Source organism: Rutilus rutilus (genome assembly GCF_951802725.1).
Source record: "Rutilus rutilus genome assembly, chromosome: 24".
NCBI lineage: Eukaryota > Metazoa > Chordata > Actinopteri > Cypriniformes > Leuciscidae > Rutilus > Rutilus rutilus.
Window position 1 is genome coordinate 16641664 of NC_140228.1, and position 11374 is coordinate 16653037.

Below are 11374 nucleotides of genomic sequence, written 5' to 3' on the forward strand. Positions count from 1 at the left end.
CACTTTTTTGCATAAGGATATATATTTTCCGATTTCTAATTTAGTAAATATGTTAAATAAATGTAAATACATTTTTATTGCAGCAATTGTTATCCATGTATTATTTACTGTCTTTAAATGAAATAGCGTGATATCATATATAGCCAATTGGTTTTAAATCGACCATCCTGCTCTCTAAAGCCCCTTTCACACAGAGATTCCGGAAAATACACGGATAAAGTGACCTGGGATTTGACCCGGGTTCGTTTGATTTTGGTTCGTTCACGCTGCCAGTGATTTTCCGGTGCCAAATTATTACCCCCCCTCGTTGAAGTCAGCACCTGATTGCCTAATCCTAACCCCTCCCCTAATCCTAACCCCTCCCCCACACCTAATCCTAAACCTACCTAGGGGGGGTAATAATTTGGCGGGGGTTGAAATTTGGTACAACACGGCAATGTTACTAGGTCCCCAACCCGGCATCGATGCCGGCATCAATCCCGGGTCGTGTTTGCGTTCACACAGAAGGCGTTCTGGCAAATTTGCCGGGATTATCGCGCTGTGTGAAAGGGGCTGATATCGGCCCTCGAAAAAATCCATACTGGTCGAGCACTAAATTCAATAGGTATAACCCTGATATTCTGTTTTTGCGATAGATCTGTATATTTCTATGGCATCGCTGTTGAAGAGTATGTACTGTAGCTGGTTTAGTGGATTTACTTATTGTAGAGTTAATGAAAGTTATGAGCATTGTAATGTTTGAAGAGGATATCAAAAAACCAGGAAGATTTCATTCATAAATCCGTAAAATCTTAATTTCATGCTGTGGAAATACAAACCAGAAGACAGAACACAACCAGTGCAGTGCCGAAAAGGGGCGGGGCTACATAATGTCTTATGATCTCCAATAACATGTCTCTTACTTTTTTTTTTTTCTAGCAATCACCACCACCATCTCTATTCAACCGGAGTTGGTGGTGGCAGAGAACGACAACCTGACCATTAAATGTGACCTTGTCCACAACGGTGAGGTTTTACAAGTAAGCATAGAGAAACTGAACGCTGAGGAGGGCAGTAGCAATATTATAGCAACGTGTCAGATGCTGAGCGAAGGAGTGGAGCTGAATGAGTTCGACAGTAGAGGACGAGTGAACTGCAGTGATGCTATGGAGGTCAGTCTACACCTCACCAACATCATTAAAGAAGACGGAGGACTGTACCGCTGCAACTTCAGCACAGACGCCGGTGTGCAGTCCACCACAGTCCTGCTGACCACTCTACCTGCTCAAGGTAGGACAAGGATGGGACGGCTGTAAAATCTTTCTTTCCGCACCGCACCTTTTTGTCCACACTGCGTCCTTTTGAGAGGATGACCAGTACCAGTCAAAGGTCATTCATGTGTCCAAACTTTTGAATGGTAGTGTTTGTAACTATAAACCCTATCATGCAATAATTTTCTGTTAAAAAAGGGTGATAATTATTTAAAAAAATAATAAACAGATCTCAAGCATTTTGACTGAAAGCCCCCCATTGTCCACTAAAATAAAAAAAACTAAATAATTATAATTAAAATGTTTGCCGCTGAATTGAAATAAGATATATCTTAATATTTAGCTTAGTTGTAGATTATTTTAGCTTGTTTTGTTATTTGTAACATTTAACTTATCTTGAGGCCCCCTAGTGGGCCCTGGCCTTCTGTTTGAGAACCACTGCCATACTAAAATGTATGAGTTTTTACAGACAAAAATTGTTTAAACCCTTAAACGCATACCCTCAGGTCTTTTAACGACCGGGGATTTAATTCATTACCCTCCTCCTCATTCATTTTTTTAAGTTAGACATCAAAATTCTTAGTATTCCTTAAATCTATTGAATATAAACATAATTGCCGCAGACATTAAACAAAATAACAAGAATCATCTGCAGAATTTATTACTGCAGAGCAAGTACTGAACGCAATAAAATATTAGTGTCACTGTCACTTGATGGTAGATCTGGTGAAGAAGCTGTCAGCGATCAAACTTTTGATTTTGAAGGTGTTGAAAATCATAGTTTTGATAATATGATTGAGATTGTGAATATGAGCCAGATGCTGAATGTACTGGGAAATGAGCTCTAACGATGACAGTGATGATTGGTAAAAAGCATCTGTTCAAATTGAACTCCAAAAGGTAACGAAATTGAAATTTGAAACTAAAATTGAGTTCCAGAAGGTAAAGAAATATGCATTATATTATTCCTTTGTCATTGTTATTAAAATATCAGGAGAGTTTTGTACTATTACAGCAGTTAGAGAGCCATCTGTGTTAGATATAGATCCGGGTCGCTAAAGTCCAGAATATGTAATAATGCTTGGCGAAACATTCATGCATTTAAGGGTTAGCACAAAATATGAAACTGACTGTCCTGAACCAAAATGTTTTTGACCAAATGATTGAAAATCCCATAGGAAATGCATATCATTTTGACCCCCTTTGCGAAGACTTAAGGTACGGTCATTAGAAAAATTTCTGTAAATTTCAGAGCAGTGTCACCAGCACCTGATTTGGTAGCACCTCACTGCACATGTAATATTACATGTTTTGTCTCTTGGAAATGCACATTTAGCTTGAGTTGACAATAGCAGTAGCTTGAGTTGAGACGCAAATTTATTTTCATTAAAGGCACAATATGTTAGCCTGGATGCCAGCCGAACTTAGCCCCGCCCACAACATTTGAGGTCGGGAAGTTCGCTCTGGACTTGATCCGTTGTGGAGCAACAACGTTCGAACCAGAGCTGTTCGGACCAATCAAATTGTCAGGGCGGGCTTTATACGATGATGGACAGATGATCAACAGTAACGTAATCATCCACATCACCAAAGAGCGCTTGGGTTGAATTCGTTTACAACAAAGTTGGCTGCCGCTAGAATTGAGATGCATAGATTCCGCCATCGCGTCTGTTATTGAAGATATTGACGACAGCGCATTAATTTTAAAAGAGGAACAGAGAACCGCGATCAAGGCATTTGTTGATCGGAAAGATGAATGAAGAACATACGTCACTTACTCCGTTGCTCTGATTGGTTGTAGGTCTATCCAATTGAGTGCAGAGGCATTTTTTTTCCTGGTTGGGATTGAAACACGCTCCATAATCACAGCCCAGTGGAGCAGTATCAGACTCATATTCTGACTAGCATCTGAGTATGACGACGTCAGGCTAACAATATGTAAGATTTTTGGATTAAAATATCCAAAAACCACTAGAGCGATGTTATATATTTTGATGAATTTTGTACTTACATGATCCCAAATGTTTCCAATAATGTTTAAATCCAGAGAAATCAGCAATTTTAACCAGTGTAACATCCCGTGTCATTGCGTCGCCTGTCAATGATGTCATATCCCCGCTACCCTCGATTTCCGGTTTTACTTTCATAGAAACCATGAAAACACCAAAGATGCTTTAATGTATTATTTGTTTTATTAGACATGCGAGCAACTGTTTGGATACCTTTATCAACAGAAAACGAATCATCGCTCAACACGGTTTACCGCGAGTAACGTGTTTGTACCATGCTGCCTCAGAGACAACACTATTTTGACAAGTGGCTAACATAGCAAAATCAGAAAGATCTATATTTGTAGTAACAGAAATACAGCATTTTCTCCACCATACAATATATTTTAAAAGTAATTGCATGACATTTAGCAACACAAGTCGTCCAGCTTTTAATATGATATTCTAATTTTTGATCTAGCACTGCAATGTGCAACTAGTATCTCAAACCAGTTACAGAGCGAACGCAGTTATAACTTTCAAAACTTTAGTAGTTTAAGCTTTAGTATGATTGTTTTCACCAAGTAAAACAGTGCTGCCTTAACCAACAATTTTAATTGATCATATAAAGTGACCCGTATGAGCAGTAAATCAGCATTTGTAGGCTATTGTTTGACCGCGGCTTAATCCTGTGGTAGTATAGTGGGTGGAAAGAAGAAAAAATAAAAAATGAAAAAATACAGACCTACAACACACTCATTATACAGAGTCAGACAAATTAATATTAAAATATGAGCAAAAAAAAAAAACAACAACACCTAAATATATGACAACAAATTTCTTATTATTGTAGGAGACTACTAACAACTATCATCAAATACGTTTTGATTAAAAATTATTCTTAGAAATATCAACAAATCAGCATTAGAACTTTGCAGAGCTATGGTCTATAACCTATCAAAAATGAGGAAGAACATTAAGGTTTACGAGCACTACAATCTCTGAACAAACAACACATCAGTTTAACACAATTACTTTTTGTCCATTCTTTGAATTTTCGGCTTTCAGTGTATGAGAATAATCCATCATTGCGTTCATCACATATATTGGCCTAATTAATTTGAAGACGTCAAGCTGAAATATGTGCGCATACACCGTGTATTCACCGCTGGTTCGTGTTTGGAGCACTAGAGTAGGCTATATGACATGTCCATAAAAGCTTGAAACACGCTTGCTCCAGTCCGGATATGAACTGTGATCCACGTTGCGAGTGTTAAACTTACCGTTCCGCGCAGAAACATCTCTCTTGTGCGCTCTGCGTGTTCTTACATATTAAATATTGTTACAGTCGTATTTTCCATGTGTTGGTAGGCTACTCAAATTTAAACTTTAACGGCATCTTTTGTGTTGCAGTCCTGAGGAAACAAACACTACACGTGTGTCCGAACTTGAACAGAAAGTGTGAACGAACATCACTAAAACAGTATTTTGTGACTTTTGAATTGATGTAATGCGATCTCAAGCATAATACAGCACAGTGATTGGATTAAAAAGTTAATTCTCATGAATAAATGCAGAGAAATGCTCTGAAACTGATGATGTAGATGCGTACTCTCCAGCCAGAGCAGCCAATCACCACTTCGAGTTAACGCATAGGCCTAGGCCTATCTCACTTTTCGTGACGTTGGTTAAACTTTGCTTTTCAAACCCGAATGAAATGGCAAAAAAAAAAAAAAAATTGTTTTCATTGACGTGCAAACCTGTACATATCAGTTAACATCTCAAAAAATGTCTTTCAGGATTCAGTGACCCTTTAAATTTGTCTCTCATTTCAGATTTTAAGGGTCTTCATCACATGCTGTATGTGTATATTGGAGGAGGGCTGGTTGCTTTCGCTCTTCTGATGATTTTATTAGTGACGTGGCTGAACAGGTAAGTCATCTTACTTTATTAATTATAAAGATGTTTGTTTTTTTTCACTTCAGGTTCAATCCACCTCGTGAGGATTTGCTCTAGCAAGTGATAAACACAGCCAAAAGCATAATTTCTTATATGGAAGTAATTAGAGGTAACATAACTAAATAGGAAGCGTGAACAGATTCATTGCTGGTATAATAGCGCAGACTTGTGTTCTGTGCATGTTGTGACTGAATTAAGACTGAAGGTTGAAGAACAATGCATTTCCCATAGCTTTCATTAAGTATGAAGATAAAAGCGTCTGGTTCGTGAAGAGGTCTCAGACAACTGGCTGTGAAATCCCGTCCCCTCCTCGCCTTCACCATATGTCCAGCACACTTGCTGCCAGCCTCACGAAGTTTTATACTGAGTGCGCAGTTTGTTATTTTGCAGCGAAGCGAGCTTATCTCCATACGGCAGTGTTTGCTTTGCTGCTCCTTAATGAAATGATTAAGTGGCCTGTAATCTAGAGTAAACCGTAACTCAATTTCTAAACTGGTTTTCACAGGATGAAAAGGAAGAGGGAGGACTACAGAATCAAACTGCACCCTGCCAAAAGACAGGTAAATATGTAAATCAGTTTTGCTCCGCACAGCTGACCATGTGTTGTTGCTGCGTGAACCTCACCGAGAAATGTCCACGATCATATTTCACTCAAATCAAACGCTCAAAAATTATGATTTTGTATGTATGTGTATGTATATGTGTGTGTGTATGTATATATATATATATATATATATATATATATATATATATACATACATACATACATACATACATACATATGCGTATATATAAACTAAAACTATTACAAATATTTTTTGTTCATATATTTAAATGAACAAAAAATATTTTTAATGGTCTTACTTTTAGTTAACAATAGCAAAACTTAAGTATGACCTGGACATATTTCATGAAATTCACCCTGCTACAGTATATTATACAGTATATAAACATACGGCTGTTCATGGGACATTTTTCATTGTTGGGATCAACACATCATGCCTCAATTCCAGTGTGTCCACTGTAAAAACACAAGGCAAAGCAAAGATAGCAATTATTATACTCATATCAGTATCCAATCTCTCCTGAATCCATTTTCACTGGACAAAACATAGTTCTGAGAAAATCTGGACTTCATATTTTCTATAATATTGTATTGAAAAGTGTTGTCATGTCCTTGCAGCAGCCTGCAATAAGCGTGTCTTTGCTTAGCTGCCGCTTTCTCCTTAAATACTGAAAAACCCTTAACACAGATGTTTTGCAGTAGTACTAATGCTTCTTTTATTCATAACTCACACTGAATGTTTTCTTTCTGTGGCAGCGTAACCCATATGATCATGGCTGTGTCTATGACAGGATGAAAAAGGGGACCAAAAGTGGGGCGAGAGATAAAGAAATATATGTTAACTTTCAGATAGTGAGGGCTCATAAAAAACAAAAACAAAAGAGATGAGATACCACCACTCAATAGTTCAAACTGATAAACTGGCGTCTACGTGGAAGAACTAGCTTTGGCTGAAGAGCAGAAATCATAAAACACAAACCAAACATCAGAGCCAAGAAATACTTTCGCACCTGAATACTAATGGATGGATCAGAGGGGAAATTCCTAATAATGCAGAAGATTAATGGAGCTGTGCGTATAATTTGTCATTTGATGAACCACTACCACCATCATCATCTTCATCAGTGCATTAACCATTCAAACCTGGCCCAGACCCCACATTTCATGGCATTTCATTGCATAATGGTGTTGGATGTTTGCTGCTCATGTGCACATTGTGGAAAAATGTCTCCTCTTCTCCTCGGTGAAGACTGTTTGACAGGTAATCTGCTTAAGAAGCTTTCTGGACTGTATCAAAGCCAGATATAAGCTGAGCACGGCCACTCTGAACAGACACCGAAGCAACGCTTTAGCTTGAGTGACTCTAATTATCAAATGATTGGATCTCAGAGAGCTTTTGAGTGGATGAATCTTCTCAGAATCACATCCTTGTCTCGTGTCTCAGTTTGAGCTCGAATGCTTTCTCTCTGCAGAAATGGACGTACCAGCCTCACGAATGAAAACGAGGATACGAAGGCTTCATTACTCATAGGTCGAACTGACAATGCTCAGCTTACAGGCGGAATATGATTTGCATCGTGAGGAATAATGACTTTTAATGATTCGGATCATTCAAGAGTTCAGATTTGGTGTTTGAGCACAGGGCACTTAACATGTACAGGAATAAAATGAATCACATTTTGATGCTTCTAGTCTATCCTTGATCTCACAAAGCAATCTGTATTTGATTACGTATCAAAAATTAGGCTTGGTACTCTGAAAAGACGTGGGATTTGGCTTCATGAGACTGTATTATGCCTGAATGATGGTGTTGGACTTATATAAAGATATTAACATTTAATGTAGACTTTTTGCTTTTCTTATATCAAGTATGAAGGGAAAGATCACATCTACATTTCTAAAGTTTGGGGTTAGTAAGATTTCTTTTATTTTAAGAGCAAGGAGACAGTAAATATTGCCATTTCAAATAAACGCTGTTCTTTAGAACTTTCTATTCATCTAAAAAAAAAAAAATCACTTTTCTCAATATTGATAAGAAATGTTTTGATTTCTGAAGGATAATGTGACGCTGAAAACTCAGCGTTGCCATCACAGCAATATAATTTCACAATATTACTGTTCTCACTGTATTTAAGAAATGTATACACACACACACACATCACAGACGCATATACTGTATTCAGGGGTTTCTGTAAAGTCCATTTTATTTTACTCAGTAAACATTGACACATCCACACAGGACAAAATCTACTTAATGCCTTAAAATAAAACATGGATTAAAAACAACATACAATTACAAATAAGCATACACACACACACACACAAACTAAAACTGGTGTAAATGCTATAACACAACCAGAAAGACATCTTCCAAGAAATGATTTCTGGAAAATCCCAAAGGGAAATTCCCGAGCAATGGAATATCATGGTATTAAACAACACAGTGTTTGACCAAATATCCCTTAGAAACCTCCTTAGAAAAGGACATTCCCTTTTTAAAGACATTTTTAAATGATGTACAATGTAAGAAAACAGAGGTTTGATTCACATTCAAGTGCTACTAAACGCTGCCTAGAATGAATTCTGAGTATCGGCAAATAATTACATGTGGAAAAAGGGGGAAAAAATTACAATTCATAATGTGCTTCTAAAACATTTAGCTCCACATCATGACATAATGTTATTATTCTAGTCAAATCAGGTTTTTCTACCACAATGAGACAAAAGATCAACAGTCATTTAAAGGTATTGTATGGTCAAGTTGTAAAGTAAATTGATTGTCTCACTGAATGCATTATTGTTTCTGTGCACACTTCTGTCATCCTATCTATACAAGACCATTTGAAAAAACCCGAAGACATTCAGAAGAGTTAAGCATTTTCCTGTGCAGGGAGAGAACAGATATTTTGTTCTGCTTTTAGACAAATGCAGTGTCAACAGATAAACGTAATTCAGTTACACATGTTGGATGGTTGGAGGGATGCTAACTGAATCAGCGTTCCAGCCAGAGTCTCAGTCTAGCAGAGTCTAAAGGCACTTCTTCTGCAGTGTGAGAGGCTTCAGATGAACTGAACCTCCCATCCAGTGTGTAGACACTTTTCACAAATTAATTTCATAGAAAATAAAGTTGTTTTGGGGGTACATTGAACAGAATAGTTCATCCAAAAATGCAACTGATCATTTTTCACCCTCGTGTCATTCCAAACCTGTATGACTGTCGTCGTCTTAACCGCTGTGACCAGATAATTGACTCCAGATCACTCGGATTAGTAAATTAATCATTCAGACTGCGTTTTTCAACTAAAGGGACACGACATTTTTCAATAAATTGATTTCTATTCATAAGCATGCGAATGGTGGAGTCCGGAAACGTTTCACATTTCGTTGCGTTTCAAAGTTCAAGTTTAGGCTACGTCAGCATTTATCCGGATACGTTTGAATACGGTGTTTTTCGTTAAAAAAAAGCGTTATCCAAAAGTTTCCCATCCACACTGAAACGTCGGAAAACGCTAAATTCACCTTACTACGTATAGGCCTACGTAAAACCTCATCAAAACTCACTGAGATGATACAGACGAAACAGACAAAAGTTGCGTCCCAAATGACGCACTATGCCTACACTATGCACTATGTACTCAACCGTGTAGTGTACGCATTTTATAAAGTTATTTTGCCATTCAATATGGGAGCCTGTGACAGTTAAGGGCATGAAGTGTCCAACATTCCACACTTTTTTTTCTTTTTTTTTTGGTTGATTAAGTGAATCATCCGAGTAGCCTATACCTATTTTAAGTGAACTTTTTCTATTTGGAATTTTCAGTGTGAACATACTTGCACTATTTATATTACACAACGTCATATAATAGTGCTTAAGCACACAAATTCAGACGCATTTATATATAATATATAAAGTTATCATGCTATTCTTCAGGCAGGATAATTTTATTTAGCAAAATATCTCACCATTCCTAATGCATCCAGTTCGCACCCATTCGCCAGTAGGCTATATGTTTGGTCTAAAACGCAACTGCTCTCATGTTTTGCTGCAGGACAGCAATTTCAAGTACATTTTCCGTCATCTTTGCAGGACTGTGATATGAAGAGTGTACAAAGTAACATATTTTAGCAACAGTGTGTACGTGAATAGCACATTACAGGCACAATAGCAGTATAAACGTATATCTATCGGTTTAACAAGTCACATGACTAAACATGCGTCAGCGTTTTCAAATGCCTCCGTTTTCACAGTTCAAACTACAGTGAGAACATGGCGTTTTCAAATTTATCCACTCGGGAAAGCGTTTTCAAAAAGCTGTTTCTGCTGGACAAAAATGCCATCTCAGTGTGGACGGAAGGCCAAGCCGGAGAGAAAAAGATGCGTTTTCAAACGAAAATGTATTAGTGTGGACAAGGCCTAAGTGAACTCTGACATGCAAATTCGTATTGACCAATAGAAGATTGATACGCCCTAAGCTGAATTAAAAGAACGCAAACTTTGAATCTACAGGACTGCACTGTTGTAGTACATTGGAGTAAGACTGCATATTTGATGTATTAGATGTTGAATATACGCAGCAGAGTGTGACGTCATATTGAGATCGTTGCAGTGTCTGTAGAAATTTGCTCAAAGTTCAGTGTGACTATGGTTTAACTGATTCATTGAAAAGATCTGATTCAAAACAATGATTTGTTCATGGTTTAGACGTGATTGGAATCTGATCTAAACTAAATTGACTGTCCACAATGTGTATCGAAACTGTTCAGATGTGTGTCCCATGGCGCACTTTCGTTTTCCGGAATATCTGCATTGGTTTATGCGTTATGTTGCGTCGGGTTGGTCCGCATACGGCAAAACCAGCATGGAGAGGTTTGCAGTGTTGCATTGCAATATTAAATAGAATATGATTATACATTTTTAATGTATATTTTAATGTAAAAAAAAAAAAAAAAATGCTACGATCAGAGCGGTCAGACTGAAACCGATTTCCAGAAATGAGACTTGAATAGGATTTCAAACCACATTTGAATGTAACGGATTTGTGGATTTCATGTTGTTGTTGTTTTTTGCTGTTCACTCTTGTTAAATATGATCAGATTTGGACTGACAGTCTAAAGAAGTCTTTTGAGTCCTTTTTGAAGCTTTTCCAGATTTCATGGAAAAGAGCAACCAGCACAGTCTTTGAAATATCTTCTTTTGTGTTCCACAGAAAAAACAAAAACATACGAGTTTGGAAAGTGAATAAACAGTGACAGAATATCCATTTTTGGGTGAACTATCCCTTTAAAAGTACGCTTTTTTTTCCAGTTTTCCCCCAAACACTACACAGCACGCATCTACAGACATCATGGCATAATAAAACCCAAAGAAAACAACAAAAGTGCAAAACAAGCTCTAATTTAAAAGTGCAGGGTGCTAAACACAAACATGTTCCTTGTTTGACAGAAGCTAAGTGGGTGTCCCATTACAAAGACTATGGATGCAAGCGCTACAGCGCTTTAATATTTACAGTATATCTGAAAAATAACTGCAGAAAGTCCATTTGTCTTAAACTACACAAGGAAAATAAAGTTTATGGTACAACTTTTTGGCATTTGTTTTTTTGTTTTTTCTT

At 37.3% G+C, this 11374-nt stretch overlaps 1 protein-coding gene across 3 annotated transcripts in view; it reads left to right on the plus strand.

Annotated features, from left to right (window-relative positions):
• cd226 (CD226 molecule) overlaps positions 1 to 7755 on the plus strand; it is an 11104-nt gene extending 3349 nt beyond the window's left edge. For 2 of the 3 annotated variants that reach the window (XM_084398197.1, XM_084398196.1), the window contains exons 3-6: positions 919 to 1269; positions 5074 to 5170; positions 5703 to 5757; positions 6519 to 7755. In XM_084398197.1, coding sequence (XP_084254323.1) covers positions 919 to 1269; positions 5074 to 5170; positions 5703 to 5757; positions 6519 to 6650 — 635 coding nt within the window. In that variant the 3' untranslated portion in view covers positions 6651 to 7755. The remainder of the gene's footprint in view (positions 1 to 918; positions 1270 to 5073; positions 5171 to 5702; positions 5758 to 6518) is intronic. The other variant, XM_084398198.1, reaches the window with a different exon arrangement.
• The last annotated feature ends 3619 nt before the right edge of the window (positions 7756 to 11374 follow it).